Source organism: Telmatherina bonti (assembly GCF_933228915.1).
Source record: "Telmatherina bonti genome assembly, chromosome: 9".
Lineage (NCBI taxonomy): Eukaryota > Metazoa > Chordata > Actinopteri > Atheriniformes > Telmatherinidae > Telmatherina > Telmatherina bonti.
In genome coordinates this window covers 8,952,168-8,972,749 of record NC_136627.1, presented here as the reverse complement: position 1 = coordinate 8,972,749, position 20,582 = coordinate 8,952,168, and the positions used below count along the sequence as shown (strand labels likewise).

Sequence of the window (20,582 nt, the reverse complement as noted above, 5' to 3'; positions counted from 1 at the left end):
CGGACCAAGCTCTGACACCTGTCGTACAGGGACCGGACAGCTCGTACAAGGGGGTCTGGTACCCCATACTCCCGGAGTACCCCCCACAGGAGCCCCCGGGGGACACGGTCGAATGCCTTCTCCAGGTCCACAAAGCACATGTAGACTGGTTGGGCAAACTCCCATGCCCCCCCCCAGGACCCCAGAGAGGGTATAGAGCTGGTCCACTGTTCCGCGACCAGGACGAAAACCACACTGCTCCTCCTCAATCCGGGATTCGACTATCCGGCGGACCCTCCTCTCCAGGACCCCTGAATAGACCTTACCAGGGAGGCTGAGGAGTGTGATTCCCCTGTAATTGGAACACACCCTCCGGTCCCCCTTCTTAAAAAGGGGGACCACCACCCCAGTCTGCCAATCCAGCGGTACTGCCCCTGATGTCCACGCGATGCTGCAGAGGCGTGTCAGCCAGGACAGCCCCACAGCATCCAGAGCCTTAAGGAACTCCGGGCGGATCTCATCCACCCCCAGGGCCTTGCCGCCAAGGAGCTTTTTGACCACCTCAGCGACTTCAGCCCCAGAGATAGGAGAGTCCACCCCTGAGTCCACCAGCTCTGCTCCCTCATGGGAAGACGTGTTGGTAGGATTGAGGTGGTCTTCGAAGTATTCCCTCCACCGACCCACAACGTCCCGAGTTGAGGTCAGCAGCTCCCCACCTCCGCTGTACACAGTATTGATGGAGCACTGCTTCCCCCTCCTGAGCCGCCGGATGGTGGACCAGAATCTCCTCGAAGCCGTCCGGAAGTCTTTCTCCATGGCCTCGCCGAACTCCTCCCATGCCCGAATTTTTGCCTCGGCAACAGCCGAAGCCGCATGCCGCTTAGCCCGCCGGTACCCATCAGCTGCCTCCAGAGTCCCACAGGCCAAGAAGGCCCGATAGGACTCCTTCTTCAGCTTGACGGCATCCCTCACTGCTGGTGTCCACCAACGAGTCCTGGGATTACCGCCACGACAGGCACCAACTACCTTACAGCCACAGCTCCGGCCGGCCGCCTCAGCAATAGAGGCACGGAACACAGCCCATTCGGACTCAATGTCCCCCGCCTCACTCGGGACATGTTCGAAGCTCTGCTGAAGGTGGGAGTTGAAGCTCGCTCTGACAGGGGACTCAGCCAGACGTTCCCAGCAGACCCTCACAACACGTTTGGGCCTGCCAGCTCTGACCGGCTTCCTCCCCCACCATCTGAGCCAACTCACCACCAGCTCCAAGGCATGTGGCCGCAGGTCCGACGATACGACTACAAAGTCGATCATCGAACTGCGGCCCAGGGAATCTTGATGCCAGGTGTACATATGGACACTCTTATGCTGGAACATGGTGTTCGTTATAGACAATCCATGACGAGCACAGAAGTCCAATAACAAAACACCATTTGGGTTCAGAGGGGGAGGACCATGCCTCCCAATCACTCCCCTCCAGGTCTCACTGTCATTGCCCACGTGAGCATTGAAGTCCCCCAGCAGAACAATGGAGTCCCCAGAAGGAGCACCCTCCAGCACTCCCTCCAAGGACTCCAGAAAGGGTGGGTACTCTGAACTGCTGTTCGGTGCATAAGCACAGACAACAGTCAGGACCCGTCCCCCCACCCGGAGGCGGAGGGAAACTACCCTTTCATCCACCGGGGTAAACCCCAACGTGCAGGCACCAAGCTGGGGGCTGATGAGAATGCCCACACCTGCTCGGCGCCTCTTACCATGAGCAACTCCAGAGTGGAAGAAGGTCCAGCCCCTCTCGAGGGTACTGGTTCCAGAGCCCAAGCCATGCGTCGAGGTGAGTCCAACTATATCTAGTCGGAACCGCTCAACCTCGCGCACAAGCTCAGGCTCCTTCCCCACCAAAGAGGTGATGTTCCACATCCCTAGAGCCAGCTTCTGCAGCCGGGGATCGGACCGCCAGGGTCCCCGCCCCTTGCTGCCGCCCAGCTCACATTGCACCCGACCCCTACGGCTCCTCCCGCAGATGGTGAGCCCACGGGAGGTGGGGCCCATGTAACCCTTTCGGGCTGAGCCCGACCGGGCCCCATGGGCGAAGGCCCGGCCACCAGACGCTCGCTCTCGTACCCCGCCTCCAGGCCTGGCTCCAGAGGGGGGTCCCGGTAACCCGCGTCCGGGCAAGGGAACATTCATGCCCAGGTTAGTCGTCATCATAGGGGTCTATGAGCCGTGCTTGGTCTGGTCCCTCCCCTAGACACCTGTTTGCCATGGGTGACCCTACCAGGGGCATAAAGCCCCCGACAACATAGCTGCTAGGATCTTCGGGACGCACAAACCCCTCCACCACGATAAGGTGACGGCTCAGGGAGAGGAAAATTCCCTTTGCCTGAAATATTAATGCAGGCTATAAATTACAATTGGAAGACGATGAAGTTCCAATCTTAATATTAGTGTCTTCAAAGTGCTAAATTTTATCGCTCCATTTTAAACTTAATATCTTTCTCTCTCTGTATGACTCATCCTTTGAATCCTTCTCTGCCTTATTCCAGGTGTGTCCTCACTGAGCTGCACAGAAGCTGTCATTACCTCCACCAAGGAGGTCATGTTTCCACTGGTGTTTATCTTTTTGTCTGTTTGTGTTGAAGATAAGTCAAAAACCTATGTACGGATTGTCATGAAATTTTCAGGAGTTGTTAAAAATGTGAAAAGAAAGAACGAATTCCATTTTGGTGGTTAACAATGTGACATAGGGCCATTTTCAACATTTGTGCACGTAACTCCAGCAAAAATGGTCGGAGCACTTAGGAAAAAAATACAGGACAAGCTTCCTACAGGTTGTAAGATATGTCGAACACTGATCCAGGCAAAGGAGTCATTCCAGATATTATAATCCAGAATATGAGGAAGAATAGGAAGATAACAAATAATTACAACACGGGGAGAACTGCAACCCCTGGGGGAGGTTTGCGCTCTCCGAGTGCTTCTAGCTCACGTTAAAATGACTTTCTGAGCTCACAGCATCCAAACAAGATCACAGAATGATTATTAATAATCTCAAAGGGCGTTGAAGTCACAGGAAAATGTTTCATTATGAATGAGGACATTTGAATCACATAAAATGGGCCGGATTTTTTCCTCTGGTCCAGCTTCCTTTTCATGTTTATTCCAAGAGGACCACTAACCTGCATGTCGCTCTGTGAATAAAGGGTTTACCCACTGGCTCAACGGGTGTCTGACACACTTTGTGTAAGTTGAAGATAAGTTGTTTAGTTTATTCTGTTCCCCTCTCAGTCATTTTCTGTGTTGACACATGAGCAGCAGCTTCCTGCTGTTGGATAAACAGTAAATGGGATCCTCTGGAGGTGATGACAGCCCAGAACACGCTGCCCTACATGATTTAATAAAAAGCCAGCTATCAGGCAGGAGGGGAGGGGGGCATAAAAATATCTGGCTGAAGCATCTGACCAACAAACTTCGGTCAGATGGTTCTGAATGGTGGTTCAGATGGTTCCCCTTAAAGCTGCTGGTTGCTGTGTAACTGAGGAGGCAGACAACACAAAATGTGTTTTATTTCTTAAAAGCAACATCAGATGTGTTTAAATCTCATTTCAACACATTTCGGACTCAGCACAGCATCGTCAGACAAAAGCAGCAGATAATCCAAACAAGAGATCACTTTGGCGCACAGAGACGTTTTCTGAAACAAACCCAACATGGATCTCTGGTGCATCCTGGTGTCGCTTGTCCTTGTGCTGCTTCCACCTGATGCTCCTTAAATTTGTTCAGCAGAGTCAGGAATTACACCCATTTCCTTTACGTACGGAAATGTGGACGTATGTTTCCAAAGTTGTCAAACTTCGCCACTCTCTTATTTCAATGTGTTGTTTACGTTGACATGGTGAAGTCAGCTCATCCACTAGAGGGCAGTGCTGAGTTCAGAGTTCACTTCTGTATTTTGTTTATAGCAGCAACACTCCATTATAAAGTTATTTACAACCATCCAAAAACACCAAAAGAAGAATAAAACCGTAAATTTTAAATTTAAACTTCTGCGTCTACTTCAGTTGCTTTTTATTTGGCAGTTTCTGCATTTGTTCCTCATCTTCTCTGGTTTGTACCTTTCACTGTTTGCATGTCAGCTAAGCATCTCCACACAGCTCCCACGTTCTCCAGTGGTGCTCCATTTTCTGTTTCAAGTCATGGATAGCAAAGTCAATTTAAAACAAAGCAGGAGATGGACAAAAAGCTCTGTCTGTCTGCACATCTGTCCTCTGCGTGGAGGTATTTTCCCCGTTATGCGCCTTCTGTCGACGGCTAATCCGGCATCCATCTTGCATCCTACCTGACCTGTTAGCTCTCTCCAGCCAGCAGAAGATCATCTTACGATGAATTTTGTTTTGTCTCTTTCTCTCTTTTAATCTTCTTGCGTTTCTTGTAACAATCTTTTTTTTATTGGTTTTTATTAGCAGCGTGCAAGTTGGTTCTATTAAAAAGAGGTCTATAACCTGCCCATAAAAAAACAACTCAACCACTTTGTTAAATCCTAACAGTGGCTTAAGATCTTGTTGCATTTCTTTGCTGAATCGGCAACCTTGCATGATTAAAACAGCCAGTTTCTTCTTATACCATAAAGCGAAACATCACCTGGAGGAGGTTTGGACAGTGATCTTTGTGCGTAGAGTTTGCATGTTGTCCCTGTGTACGGCTTCCTCCCATCGTCCAAAGACATGCAGGTTAACTTTTTCTGTCACTAAATTCTCTCAAACGGCTGCGACCTGTCCAGGGTGAACCTGCCTCTCAGCTGCTAATTGCTAGCATAGCCACCAGTTTATCTGCAACCCTGAATTAGAATAAGTGATAAAGAAATTTGATGAAGGATTGAATGAAGTTGTAGTATCTTCCAGTGGAAGAAGTCTCGAATCTCCTGCAGACTTTTCACATGCAACTGCTGAGCCAGACAGGTTCCAGACGGCCAAGTGATGAAAATAAAGGCGTTTTCCATTCAGGTGCGTCCAAAAGGGAAAAAAAATAACACTTTAATACGAGTCTGAAGAAGTCATTCATCGGTTTAAATCAGCACCAGCTGATGTCATGTTGCTGCAGATCTTAGAGTCTGTGGAGATTTAATTTCAGTACAGATGTTGTTTATGGGGATCTTTGACTTTTATGGGATAATTATGAATCATAAAACTAAATTTGAATAATCTTCCACTGCTCTGAAACGTGAGGAGACACAAGAAACACTGGAAAAGGTCTGAAAACATGTTTTCTGTCCTGCAGATACACACCATGAAGCTCCCATCTTTTATTATCATCAGCATTAATGTTATTATCATTTTTATTACTATTATTATTAGTAGTGGTAGTAGTAATAGTAGTAGTAGCAGCAGTAGAAGTAGTATTTTATTATTTTTACTTTATCAATCTGTTAAATGGCTCATGGAGCCTTTTTGTAATACCTTACTGTTATTAATCGGAATATTTCCCTATCTATCTATCTATCTATTTATCTATCTATCTATCTATCTATCTATCTATTTATCTATCTATCTATCTATCTATCTATCTATCTATCTGTATTTATGGATGTATGTATTTTGTTTTTCCTTTATTTAAAATCTTCTGCTGGTGTGTGATGTGCTTTCACTAATAAATTATGTTTTGTCGTTATAAAATCTATGTTGGGTGGGCGGACTTTGAGAAATGAAGCCTCTGTCTGGTAATTGTGGCATTTAACAAGCTAATGTCATGTGGAGGTGTTCTGAACCAAAGCCTGTTGTTTATCTGCCTGGATTTGTTGGCACAGTGGTGAACATTTCCCCATAAATTCTCTAAACTGTTTGGAAAATGTTTCTCCTGGTATCCATTAGGTTGTGAGAACAAAATGCCAATCAGTTTTTAATCTCCAGAAATCTATTGTAGTGTTTATAATTAATCCCAGAGAAAAATTATTAATCATAATTAATAAAGAAATAAAAATAATAATAAATTCATTTAAAAATGAAACACGTGAGGAAGAGCAGCACAGATGATGCAGCGAAGAAAAGCCTTTTTTTCTGCATGTTCTTGCGTATGAATCCTCCTGCAGCTGCTTCCTTTATCCTCTCTGGTAGAAATTGGCCTCATCAGTGTAATAAGATGCTGCAGTCGCTGCTTTCCGTGTGACTCTGCTGAGGAACAGCTTCTGATGGCCGATGATTGCTGTGCAGCGTCTTTACAAACCTAACCACTAAGTCTGGCTTTCCTTTTCAACCCAGTTGTGTTTTCCTGGTCCAGTAGTGGAGAGAAGTCACATCCAGTACATCCTCTGGCATAGAAACTGGATGAGGACTTCATCCAGGACTTATAGAAATATGAAAGCATGTTATTATTGGAGTAAAATGTGGAGTCAGCCCCAGAGAAAAAGGAAGTGTCGCTTGGTTCGGAGCGGGTGGGCGTGGCTTTCTGTAGCGTGGGATTCTGGTCTGAAGCCAGACACATCATGAACTCTCTCAGCATCTCATCTGCTTCATATTTGCACACTCTGAGTCTCCACTGTGTCCTTTATTGCTTTAAACCAAACAGGGTGAAGAGGTGTTGGAAGCTGTCCATGAAGGAATGCATTTCTTTATGCTGATAGCCTACCAGGCAGCATGCAGCGACTGTAGAAACCCCCTCAGGTTTAGGTGTGTGTAATCCTACTTTTCTGCAGTAAACCCAGATGTGAGTCTGGTTCCTGTTGAGTGAAGAGAAATGAAAGAAGAAGCAGCTGAGTGTTTCAGGGCACATATGGACCATAGTGATTAGATCAGTGGTCTCCATCCTGGAGTAATGGAGGGCTGGGGGCATCGCTGGGTTAACTAATTAACACGCTTTCACTAAGAAATGAGAAAATAACCCGCTGCATGGAGCTGAGTCGGTGTGTGTTCCTCCAGCACTGCAGTGGGAAGTGGACTGAGCCCACTTACCCCGACAGCGAGCGGCAGCCTCATATGTCCCAAGCCGTGTTCTCTTTCATTCATCTCATGTGTTTTTACTTGCAAGTGAATCACTAATTTACTTTGGATCTGTCAAAGAGAAAGACTGGAGCAGGTCGGACAAATCCAGCGGAGAACCATTCAGCAGACGGTAAAATTCACACTGCAGAGTTATGGATCGTCTGGGTTCAGTACCAACCCGTGACGTTTGGCATTTATGTTCCTCTCTTCAGATAGATGGACTGGACTGGAGCTCCTAAGCAATGCAAGGATATTTAAATTTAAAAAAAAAACTTTTTGGATGCCTTGTCTGAGACCGAAACCTTTCACTTTCAAAGCCAAACATAACTTCAAGGTAAATCCATCCTCTTCTTATCCAAAGCCGGGTCATAGGTTCAGGAGGGTGACCCAGACACCACTTTTCTAGGGGAGCCTGGGGTGTTCCTAGGCCAGAAAGATCACATTGTTTCTCTAATAAGCCCTGAGTCTGCTCCAGATTCCCCTTTACTCCGAAAAATTTCCAAGAGGAGGTGGCCAGGAGACATATGAGGCCACATTCACACCAGCCTTTTTTATTCAAATCCAAGTCTGTTTGCTGCGAAAGTCGGCTTTGTTTGGGCTATTGGGCATAATTCTGATTTCAGTCAAAGAGGGGGTCTTGGGTTGCTTCAAGTGGACCAAATACAAGAATCTGACTACAAAACAAAGTGCCTTGTGCCTTCAGTGCATGGCATTGTGGGGTAAACACATGACAAGCTGGTACTGGATGATTTAGACGGGAGAAATGACTCACTGTCAAACGTGGAAGAAATTGTGAAAAGGTTGGATCGAAATATGATCAACCTACGACTGCTAGGATCTGCTGCAGAACTAGAAACAGAGTTTTTCTGCATTAACCATCAGATGAACAAGTTTTCTTAACCCTGACACACGTCAGACTTTATTAGCAGACTGGTGCAGAACAAACGCTTCACCAGTCTGCTAATTAACCATTGATTTGAGTCAGCTGTGTTGCAGCAGGGAAACTCCTAACACTTCCAGGACCGCGGCCCTCGAGGCACGGAGTTGGCAACTCCTGTGGTGGAGAGTGGAAGACCGTTTAAAAGGCCCAATTCGTTTGAGTATTGCAGTGTGAACTCAGTCTTGGTCTGGAAGAATAATGCACCCCCAGCTGAACAGAGTAGCCAATTTGACAGTCTAGCAGGGGAATTGTTAAGATTGGGAATCCTAAAAATGTTCACTCCTTTCTTTGATTTGGTTTGCTTTCACACTGCATTTTCCTCAAGTGAACCAAACCCCCTGAACAATGTCACCCAGTTACAACAACTGGTTGCTAGGGGGAAGTGTTCCCCCATACGACCGGTGGCCAAGAAGAAAGAAAAAGAAAATCTGGCTCATCGATTGACCAGGATCATATGCAGCTTGTTAAGTTGTCTTTACACTGGCTCCCCGTCCAGCAAAGACTTGATTTTAACTTGCTGCTGCTGGTTTATTGAGCTCTGAACCTTTTATGACTTTTCTTAGACCTTCGATCATCAGGTGTAGATTTGCTTTCTGTTCAGCATCAGGACTAAACACGGCGAAGCCTTTTTAAGGTTTTATGCACTTCCATTTGGCGTAAACTTCCAGGGAGCGGCGGGTCAGCTAAAACTCTGGCTTCTTCCAAAACATTCTCTGTTTTACTGTCATACCACCAGCTCCAGGGAGCCCCGCGCTGCCGGCGTTTTGGAGCATTTTGGCTTTCAGGACTGCCGAATGTTGTAGATGTGGAGGGCCGATTTTGCTGGATGTGTGCGTCGGCATGTCTTCAGGGTACACACTCGGACCACAATCACAACGTGTTAGGTGCTTGTTGGGTTTGCACTCAGAGAACGCATTTTGGGGACATTTTGACAAGTGTAGCCGGTCAAATTGTTCTTTCCGTATAGAATAAATGGAAAAGACGTCTTTGGCAGCCAGTGAGTTAATGAGTCTTTTATTTTGTACTCTTATTTTCTTTTAACTTTTCTCATTTATGTTTTATTGGTTTATTGTGTTTTCACCTGGCTGCTTTATTTTAAACACTATTTCATTTTAGTCTGAAAAGTTCTACATAAATTTATTTAAGTTAATTTGACTTGTTGCTACACTTAAACAGGGAGATACAAGTTACAAAGCAAGTTAAAAAACAAAGCTTTGGTCTCTATGCTAACTCCATAGCAACAGCAGAGATGCAGCCTCAAGGTTCCCACACCAGATACCTTCTTCTACCCGTCTGCACCACGAGCTCCTGTCCATAAGAAGGCTGATATAGTTCTTCTGTTGGGTTAGAAGAAGGTCTTTTAGAGGATTTTAAAAGTCTTTGAGAGGTGATAAAGCCTCATTGACAAACTTCAGCAAAAAGACAAACTGTCCCCTTTAGCTGAGATGAAGTTGGTCAGGAACAAACTGGGATTCTTGTGGACTCAGGTCTGCTGTGACGTTAAAGCTACTGGCCTACAACAGGATACAGTGGTGAGACACAAACCTGTTCCCAGAAATAACACCTACACCTCTGTAGCTAGGACAACCATTCTGGAGAAACGTGTTCTGGTCAGATGATGCTGGTTTGAAAGTTGGACACGTCCCAGCTAGATGTAGAATAAATAGGCCAAAGGTCCTGATCTGACCCGTATCAAATGTGATCTGTACCGAGAAACCGGCTTCTTCTTCTGTCGCTGCCCAGAAGAGAACGTATGTCACGGCTGGAGGAGATGAGGTGTGGACCCAAATGCAGAGAAGCAGACGATGCTGAGTCAAGGCTGGTTTAATTCTTGAGCCGCAGGAACACAGGACGCTCATACTCAAACAGAACTGAAACCGAGGGTATGAATACACTGAACACAACAAGACACAGGTGAAACAAATGAACCCAGGTGAACTAAATCAACAGGAACGAAAGCTAAACAAGACATAAGGGAGCTAAACAGGAAAAACTACAAAATAAAACAGGAAAACTAAGACACAAAAAGTCCAAACCATGACAAAGTAGCGTTTACAACATCTCTGTTGGATTATTTTTCGCAGCAGATTAAAACACATTTGGTGTCAGACTGAGTTCACGGCGTCAGACTGAGATGTGTAGATTAAATAGATTGTTTTGTCTGAACAACAGTGGAGCCTGTCGGCAGGATCAGGGTTCACTGGCACATACTTGTTCGTAATAATTTGTAGGTTTTGTTAATAATATGTGGAAAATAATCTTTTCCGATATGTCACTGCATGACCAGAGTATTTATTATCGGACCCGTGAGATCTAGACCATGTGGTTCTTCCTGACAGAGTTCCCATCAGAGAGGAACTTCACATAAAGGAGATGCCGTGATAACTCAGACGGCAGTTTTTTCTTACTTTGGCCATATGTTAAGCTAAAATGTTCATTTCAAAGCCAACACAGAAGCAGTCAGCTGCAGTAGAATAAAAAACCGTCCTCAGCAGCAGATCGGAAACTCCAGAAGCTCCTCACCATCAGTCCCAGCCAGTAGCAGGAGCTTCCTGATGCTTTTCCCTCCGAGTTAAACCAGAAATAAACATGACTGCGTGACTGTTGGGGGAGTGAGCTAAATATTTCTGGAGAGCTAAATTTGACCTATGCCTATGGTTTTGTTTTGGGCTGCTCTGACCCAGATTCCCCTGAAATCCCTCTGGTAAAACATGAACATGTTCACATGTCGAGCCCCACAGTCCGCTCTGCAGCAGGCGAAGCGTCCTGCTTAACCGTTTCAGCACAACGAATACTCCCCTGAGAAGCAGATTTACCCTATAATCCCACATTAGGAATCCCAGTATGTGAAGAACCTCACATCCCCATACTTGTTAGTCACCTCCAGTTTCTTATTTTTGGGTCAGACCCCAGATCAGCTCTGCTAAATCCAGACAACCCACAGAGTTTATTTTTAGCTCTGACCAGCAGTCAAAGAGTAAAACACCAAGTCCCTGACATTTTTCTCTCACAGTAGTTCTTCTGTTTAGATCTTTTTATGTTTGACTGGGAGGTTTCAGAGGCTGCTTGGCCAGGAAGATGCACAGATATGGAACTGCAGGGAGAACTAGTCTGTGTTGTTGCATCGGGATGATTCTGGCTTTATAGCCTTTTGACAAGAAGGAAAACTTGCTGTGTTGTCCATGAGTTGTCATAGTAACCTGAGAGTAACACTTACAGGCTGACAGTAGATCTGTAACATTTTTCATCCATTTATCACTTACTTTCAGCTTTTTAAGCAGTTATTCTTCATGAGTTATTCAACGCTGCTTAGAGACACGTACATCATCAGATCCACCTCACCAGGACCAGGTTGGACCTCTTTTCCCTCTAGAAATGCATTAATTCTTGATGCATTCAACAAGGTGGAAACATTCCTCAGAGATTCTGCTCCATGTTGACATGAAGCATCACACAGTTGCTGCACATCATGATGAGAATCTCCCGTTCCACCACATCCCAAAGCTGCTCTGCTGGACGGAGATCTGGTGACTGTGGAGCCGTTGGAGGACAGTGAACTCATCGTCATGGTGGAGATGATGTGAGCTTTGTGACATGGTGCATCATCCTGCTGGAAGTTTCCATCAGAAGATGCTACACTGCTTAGTTTAGTTTCTTAAGGATCTCCATTAGCTGTAGCAAGCTACAGCTATTCTTCCTGGGGTCCGGCACAATTATAACATCAAAACAAAAACTTGTAAAAAGTTTCACAGCACTTCAGTTCAGTCCTGGAATACAAGCTATTTACATCTTCAAAATGATCTCTTTACATCCATTTTTACATAGTAAATGCATGCATGTCATGTGCATTCATGTTACATCGAATCAAATGAACTATTTATTCACAAAAATACGCTTACTTAAAATCGGATATCAACCTATATATTTGATTATCTATAATACAAATCTTCTACTACACCTCTATCCACATTATCAATTTGTTTACTCTATTACACATTCATTTGTATTTATTATACTTTTATCACCACTGTGCGCATAAAGGGTGGATGGATCCTGACCTGATTGGATAAAGACAGATGTCAATCATTCAGCAGCAAACAAACAGACCATAGCCAAAGTTATGGCCTATTTCAAACACACATGGCATATGTTAAAAAACAAACTTTGTTAGGCCTGTAAAGGAAGTTGGGTCATTTCTGCCTTTCAGTACTTTAAAAGTCTGCAAATCTCACAGATGTTGCCAAAATGTGCTAAACTGTAAAACATGTTACCGCGTCTCTACTAACAACTCTGTAACTTTGTTGTGTTTTACGCCAGCTCCGCGAAACGTTGCACAGATAAAGTCCACATGCTGAGTCAGAAAGTCCACATGCTGAGTCATGGTTTTCTGCAGGTTTTTATCTGAAGCAGATGTTCAAAGTGTTTGCTTTTTACAAAATGCAAAAGAAATGTAGTTTTTCCTCTGTTCCAGCTTCAGTTACGTCAACACAGTTGCATCTGTGGGAATGATTTCACCTCTGATAAAAACCCCCAAAGTCTCAGCTTTATTTGGATACCAAGAGGGTTCATACAGAGTTTGTACTCACAGAGAGAATGTCCTTTTCAAGCAGAAACCTCAAACCCAAGGGGTGAACAACAAAAAATCCACAGTGTATTTAAGTATGGAGATGTTCCTGATTTGTTCTCGTTGCTAAGTCACACAGGAAGTAATGATTCTTTCTACCAACCAACAGACTGCAGTCTATCAAGCTCCACCCATTGAATTCATAACATTAGGATCCCAACAGAGGGTCCCAAAAAAGTAGGATGGGTCTGATCAGATGTTCTTCCCAGTTTAGCCAAAAAAAAAAAAAAGAAGATTCCTTGTTGGAAAAATGGCTTTTAATCCCTTTTCTTCCTCATTCTGATGCAGTTTTAACTTCAGTCAGTCATCTTCACCATCTCTACATGACAGAGTTTCTGCCGTGTGATTGGCTGACTTGATAAGTTTGTCGTTAGGCAGTTTAACAGGTGGGAATGATAAATAAACACCTTAAAACCACGTTATCTCTTCAGACGCAGTATGGCTGACACTGTGAGACGTGCACTTCTCATCAGCATTTCTTCCCCCTTCTGTCTCCAGTCTTAAGGCGGTGCTGTCGGCGCCTCTGTCCAGCGGCGCACTGGACCTCTCTGGCATCCCGCTGTCGGCTCGAGACATGGAGCGTCTGTGTGCTCACCTGCAGCGTCACGCGTCCACCATAGTCAGCTTGGAGCTGGGCTTCACCGAGCTGACGGATGAGGCTTTCCTGCTGCTCCTCCCCACGCTGGCAACTCTGCCACATCTGGAGACTCTGGCCCTCAACGGAAACAGACTGACCAGAGCCATTCTGAAGGAGCTGACCGATGCCCTGAAGGTAGAACACCATCTGTCCTAAAATCTGTCTTTTTAGCCACAATCTTATTATTTTACCCATAACAACCAGGAAAATAACTAGTTTGATGCTACATGAAGTACCCAGCAGGTACTTCTGGTTTAACTAAATGGACTTACAAGAAACTAAAAACTTCTACTGTTTAAATCAGTTTAACCTGCCCTGGCCAGGAAAGTCCACCGATCTGTGAGATCTCTTCATTCAGAGAGTCACAAGTGGATTTATTTAATTAAAACCATAGACTGTATATAGAGATGGACGGAGCCTCCATGACGTCACCAGTAGGTTTCTGAAGAGCTAAATTGAAGCTCGGTGGGCGGTTCCTACCATCACCATCATGGCAGGGGCATGCGTGTCGTCTTGCCCGGAAAATACAAATATGGGCAAAGAGGTGGAGCTGAGAGGGGGGCTGGGAGCATCATTGACATTGAGCGAACTCCGAGCTTTCAGTAGCTAAGAGCTAACCGAGCTAACCCGGAGATAACAGTAGCTAAGCAGCTAATGGAGGTAAGCGGGCTAAAGCTAAGTCACGTTGTTAACCGGCTAAAAACCGCTGTTTTACGTTCTTCTTACTCGAAGCAGGAGATTGCGTACCTGTCAATCAAAAGGACACACCCCTAAATATGCCAAAACTTTGAGATTAAATTACTTTTAAACAGGCGAGTTATAAAAAAAAATCACTCCCCCCACAGTTGTCATGAAGGTAAACCTGACCTATTAAACCGAAAATGGATTTTTTAACCAGGCTGTAAACATGTTTATTTCTAACATGGGAGTCTATGGGGATTTGCTCTGTTTTGCAGCCCCTAGTGGATGAAGGGGGACCTGCAGTTTTATGCACTTCTGCGTAGGCTTCACTTTTAACCACCGGAGGCTCGATCCATCTTTTATACGGTCTATGATTAAAACCTGTGAGTTGACATGTGAACTTGTTCTCCTGCAGGATCCCAACAGTTTCCCCAGCGTGACGTGGATCGATCTGGGCAACAACGTGGACATCTTCTCCCTGCCGCAGCCCTTCCTGGTCAGCCTGAGGAAACGCTGTCCTAAGCAGGGAAACCTGCCCACCATCCTGGAGTTTGGAGAGAGCCAGGCCAGCGACCCCCCTGAAAGGCTGAGGGGTCTCAGAGAGGAGGAGGAGACGGATGACACCAACCAGACGGAGAGCATGGGGGAGCTGAGGTCGGAGGTGGAGGAGGAGCTGGATGGAGAGACAGAGATCGAGGAGATGATGGAGGAGCTGCTGGACTTTGACAGAGAGGTGCAGGGGAAGGAGGACGAAGAGGAGAGCATGTGGACGGTAGAGGAGCAGAGAAGAGCCGGGGGGAGGAGGAGATGGAGACAGGAGGAGGAGGAGGAGGATGAAAAGGAGAAGGAAACTAAGCAGAGAGCCGTGAGGAGGCCGAGGAGGAGGCCGGTGATGGCGGAGGATGAGGATGACACACAGAGTCACTCCTCCCACCTTTCCTGCTCCAGCCAATCACAGCACTCCTTTGGAGCTGCGGAGCCAATCAGAGCAGAGGAGGATGATTCGCTCAGCCAATCAGAACATTTAACCTGATTGCTGCTTCCTGCTCGGTTTGTGTTTCCCTTCCTGTGTCTGGTCCTGTGTGGACAAAGAGAAGACTGAGGCTGGACCCGACCCAGTTCTCCTCCCAGTGACCTCTCCGATAACTGACATGATGACTGCTGAGGCCGAGGTCAAAGGTCGGCCCAACAGGACACGTGTTTCATCAGAACAGACTGACTTATCTGCTCACATGAAGCTTTCGTCTGTAGAACATTGTGAATCAGGTCCTTCCTCCCGTCGGTTTCTGTAACGCCTACATGTGCCTGTAATGCCTCTGGTTACTGGTTTACCGTGTGTCCCGTCGTAGAAAAGCAACTAGAAGACGCACATAAACTGGTCAGGCCCTTAAACTTAAACTAAAATGCTTTTAGCCAAAAAAAAAACTAGAAACAGAAACGTAGAAAACGTCCCTCCTATGTGTCTGACGGCTGGTCGGCTGCATGCGAAGGGGAGCAGGAATCTGTCTCTGATAAAGAAACAGATGCTGGTAAAGACGTGATGTTAGTCATCTGGGTGGTGTCCGCACGAAGAACAGATGTTACAGTCTGGCTGCCATGTGTCCCAAAGCAAATATGAAATATTTAGAAGCCTTTCTTCACCCAGTCGACATCCGCTCTGCTCCGGGGACGGCTGTACGTCACGCGTTTTTAGCCCTGTATCTGTGTATACGATCACATTCAGGTAGAACAGAGATTTTTTCCCTGCAGAGTGTCACTTTCACCCGAGCTGTGCTTTTCCTCCAGCTGCCCCGCCATGCAAAGCTTTAAAAATCAACTTTATTTTTAAATGTACAGCAGAATTATATAGACATATATATATAAATACAGATAGATGTTTTTAATCTGTCTAGCAGTAGTTGAGTAAATGAGCTTGATAAGAAGGAGCACCAGTGACTCATACTTGTTTTCTTTGTGCTTTGGAAGAGCTGAACGTCAGCACTTGTTATAGTTATAAAGTTTTTATGTAGATTTCAGCTGCAGAAAATGAAGCGTCGATCAAAAAGGCTGAAGTTCTGGGTTAAAAAAAACCACAGTGCAATGATTTATTAATCTCATCAAGCCATATTTTATTCCTAACTGAACATAAGCATCATGTTAGATGATGAAACTGAGGCATTTTATTATTTCCTGGGAAATGTGAGCTCGTTGTGAATCTGATGCAGCAACACATCTGTAGACAGGAGATCCAGGATGGTGTTTAGCATCGTTAGCATCTCCTCTTCTTTTAACATCTGTCTGTGAACATCTGGGAAGCAAGGAGAGCTGCTGCTGGAGTTTTAGGAGGATGCCGGATGTGGTTCAGCATTTAACCTGCATTTTTGGATTTCAGAGTGAACTGCGTTCACAGACAGCAACTTCTGGAAGTCTTCCTGAATCCATGCACTGGTTTCCAGTTGAGAAAAATGTCTGGTTTTAATGCAGAAAATCACCAGCATCCCGGCCTGCCCCATGCATACAGGGATTCCTCCTGAATCTTTTGATCCTGTTATACAGTGTAGATGATGGGATCTTTAAAGGCATCACAACTTTACACAGAAGAACATTTTTCCTAAATTGTTTAAAAAAAAAGCTGAGTGAGCTTAAAAAGAAAGACAAACAGCTGCAAAGCTTTCTTTAATTTAACCTGTTTGTGTTGATAAATAAACATTTAACCAGGATAGAGTATAATTTTTATTTTAGTTTAGTTTAGTTTATCTTATTTCATTTTAGTTTAGTTTAGTTTTATTTTATTTCACTTCACTTTATCCTATTTCATTTTATTTTATATTATTTTATTTTAGTTTAGTGTAGTTTAGTTTTATATTATTTTATTATATTTCACTTAGTTTTATTTTATCTCATTTTAGTTTAGTTTAGTTTAACTTATTTCATTTTAGTTTAGTTTAATTTAGTTTAGTTTAGTTTATCTTATTGCATTTTAGTTTAGTTTAGTTTAGTTTATTGTCATACACTTGCGTGGCCCAATAGACCTAAATGACTTAAAAGAAAAATGTTTTTTTTACCTCCTTTTTCTATATTTCCAGGCTTTTTCCAGAAATCTCCCCAAACTTTTAATTGTCAAATAGCCAGCTCAACATCTCCTCATTGTAACACTGAATTTTCTCAACCAGAACAGCTCTGACTTTGTGATATGAAGGACAGTCGAACAAAAGGTGTCGTTCATTCATCCTCAACAATCCTCAAGTTGCACAAAACACAAAATGTTTCAATGAGAAATTTGTAGCTTGAGTTTTGACATTGTGCTGAGAGACTCTGCCTCTCTGAAATGCTCCTTTTACACCCAGTCATCTTACTGACATGACGACACTGGACCTGATTAGCCATCAAACGCTCCTCCATCTGTTTTTTAATCCTACCAGTTACTTTTCCAGCCTTTTGTTGCTCCTGTTCGCCGCAATCGTCTCAGTTTCAACATCTGACATGTCATTTACATTCTACAGGAATAAAAATATGGTTTGATGAGATTTATAATCATTGCTTTCTATTTTTATTTGCAATTCCACAAAGCCCCAGCTCTTTTGGAACTGGGGGTGTAAATACAGATATGATCTCAGTAATCCAGGAAACGTGTGGAAAAGCAGGTGTTGCGATTGTATGATAAATTTTGGAGAGTTTATAGAGAATAGCGCGTAATTACAGGAGAGACTAGTTGTAGAAAGCACGATAAAAGACTTGATCAAAGCCTTTATACCCTTTATTAATCCTGCCGTCTGACATGGTACCATTAGCTGGTGTTTTTCTGTCACGAGCTAAAAATGTAGCAGATCATATTAAGTGAGCGATCGCGGTCTCAGACATTGAAGACATGAATGCTGCCACGCAGAGCTGAGCAGGTTAGAATAAACTTGTACATATTTCTGCCCGGTGAAGCCTTACAAGTGGACTTAGATCCCTCCGGTTATCCAATCAAACTTAGCCTTCACGGTATCAGCTGATCAGAGCAGGAACTGTGCAGCAGTCAGCAATGACATTTCATTTGAAAGCTTTCAGGACAGCAAATGTTTCCTTTTCTACTCATTCAAACCAGCAGAACTTCAGCAGAACTTCAGTGGTTTTGCATTTTGAGCTGATGACAAAGAGAGCATCCCTTTAATCTATATTTATGATAAGCTAGTACCCCATTGTGTCAGTTTCCCCTCAGACAGGGCTCACACAGTCATTTTACTGCATTTCAGGTGAATCTGTGACATTAAAAACGGACCATTTAGTCCCACTGTTGGTTCACTTTGTGGTGTGAATGTGTGTGTGGATTATCTGGCTTTGCAAGCAGCCTGTGGTTTCATCCGGTTCTTAAGGTCAGACTCAGGATGACATCGCTGCAATAGACTGCAGATAAGAACTGTGTTTATAATGTTTATAATGACCCAACGTCGTGCACGTCTCTGCTTTTAATGATAAGGTCACGGCAAAGTAAAGCCACATCAAATCAGACAGATGTGGGCTTTTATGGAGAGAAGGAATATAATCTCATAAAGATGAATGATGATTCGGCTTGTGGGTGTTAAATTCACCACCTGCAGGCTGACGAGTCCTGCCATATTTACAGTAAGACAATCGTAGATTTGCAGAACAAGAGGGTCTGCTAGAAGTGAGTGGAGCTGAGGATGCTGCGAACGTCTTGCTCAAAGACTCAGTGATGCCTCGGATCTTTTCTCGCTACATGGTTCGCTCTTCTCTGTATTCCTCAATCTGCATTATGCCTCTGCAGTATTCTCTATACTACCCTGCTTTTACCCCCCTTTATCTTGCTGATTGTTTATGTGCATCCATCAAAATCAAAAGATGATTTGTTGTCGCCATGATTCTAACAAATAAATTCTATGATAAGAAATAAAAATTGTCTTTAATTTGTCTTCAATTTATTTACGTGTTACCTCCACAATGACATTATCTGGAGTTCAGTAGCAGATTTACAGATAAAACATGCAGCATTTATTCTTTGGTATAAAGTATACAAGTAATATGAATAATAATAGTTCTAACCCATTTTCACCTGATGTACATATCTATATTTTATTACCAATACAGCATAAACAACATATCAGATCTTCAAACTGGAACATTTTACCATTTTAGATAGATAGATAGATAGATAGATAGATAGATAGATAGATAGATAGATAGATAGATAGATAGATAGATAGATAGATATCTTCTCTGTGATGGGTGGCTATTCATCTCAAGTTTAGGTCCTTCTACCAGAGTCCTGGGAGCTTGAGGGTCCTACTCAGTGGTGCCCTTCTGTACAGAGATGTCTGATGTCTCACCAGGTATCTGTTGGAGCCACTTCTCCAGTGTGGGGGACACCGCCCCAGTGCTCCGATCACTATGGATACTACTGTTACTTTTACCCTCCAAGCCTTCTCCAGTTCTTCTTTGAGGCCTTGGTACTTCTCCAGTTTCTAACACGCCTTTTTCCTGATATTTCCATCATTGGAGATGGATACATCGATCACTACGGCTTTCCACTGCTGCTTATCCATGATCACTGTGTCCGGCTGGTTGGTCACCACCATTTTGTCTGTCTAAATCTGGAAGTCCCAGAGGATCTTAGCCCTTTCGTTCTCCACCACCTGACCAGAAAGGTCCCTGTTTGAGCCTTCCATAAGACACACATGTTAGGTTAATTGGTTACTTTAAGTTGTCCCTAGGAATGAATGTGAGTAATTGAATGGTTGGTTGTGTCTCTGTGTTGGCCTTGTGATGGACTGGCAACCTGTCCAGGGTGTACCCTGCTCCTGCCCAATGGCTGCTGGGATAGGCTCCAGCTTCCCCAAGACCCTGGATTAGAATAAGCGGTTAAGAAAATGGATGGATGGATCTCTGTTTAGTTTTGTTACAAAGTTTCTTAATTTACAGTATTTGTTCCAGTCATCTTGTCTGAAGTGACAGACGTCCTTTTTGTGTCGTCTCCTGGTTTTAACATGGCGTATACTGGTTGATCTGACAACAAACATCCTGAGTGGTGCATGCTTATTCGCCACATGTATAAAATATCCTCAAAGGCCTCTAAAGCATTATCAGGATCTTCTGCACCAGTTTATATTATTCACTCCCTGTTTAAAATGATCTTCATCAAATAAGTTGTATGATTTATTCAATATTGTGTTTGATCCTGGTTTTTTCAGTTTAACGTTGCTCCTTAATAAAACTTAAGTTATGGTCACTACAGCTGACAGGAACAGAGGATATTTGTGTTCACAATTCTAGTGTATTAGTCAATACAGGTTGAGCTAATTGTGTCAGTGCTTTTTAAGCATGTCCTGTTGGACTGGTAACCATCTGAGTAAAGCCACCAGCCTTTGTGACAGCTGACAATTTTTTTTTTCATGAAGCAGTTATCTGATAACCAATCAATATTTAAGTCCATCAAATATGTTTTATAACGCAAAACGCTGACCTCACCAAGCATTTCACAGGTAATAGCTGTTTGCACAGGGTGGTCCATAACAACATCCAAGTAAAATAGGTTTTCAATTATGGAAATGTATTAGCAGCCACAGTGCTTCAATGTCATGTTTTTTGTCTTTCCTAATTAGTACTGGTATGATATTTTATATAAAACTATTCCCTCTTCATGTACATTTCTGTCTTTTCTAGATATCCCGTAATAAAGTGTTTCAGTATTATCGAAAGTATGATCACTGACACTGCCAAAACATTGAATATTATTATAGTTTTATGTCAATGAGCATTAGTGATCCATTA

The 20,582-nt window shown here is 43.9% G+C and overlaps 1 protein-coding gene across 1 annotated transcript in view; it reads left to right on the top strand.

Moving 5' to 3' along the window:
- Positions 1–14,865, top strand: part of lrrc75a (leucine rich repeat containing 75A) — a gene marked incomplete at both ends in the record, with an annotated part of 61,413 nt that extends 46,548 nt beyond the window's left edge. Inside the window, 2 exons of the mRNA XM_079246537.1 lie at positions 13,013–13,286; positions 14,248–14,865. Of these exons, the coding sequence (XP_079102663.1) occupies positions 13,013–13,286; positions 14,248–14,865 (892 nt within the window). The remainder of the gene's footprint in view (positions 1–13,012; positions 13,287–14,247) is intronic.
- Between the last annotated feature and the right edge of the window lie 5,717 nt (positions 14,866–20,582).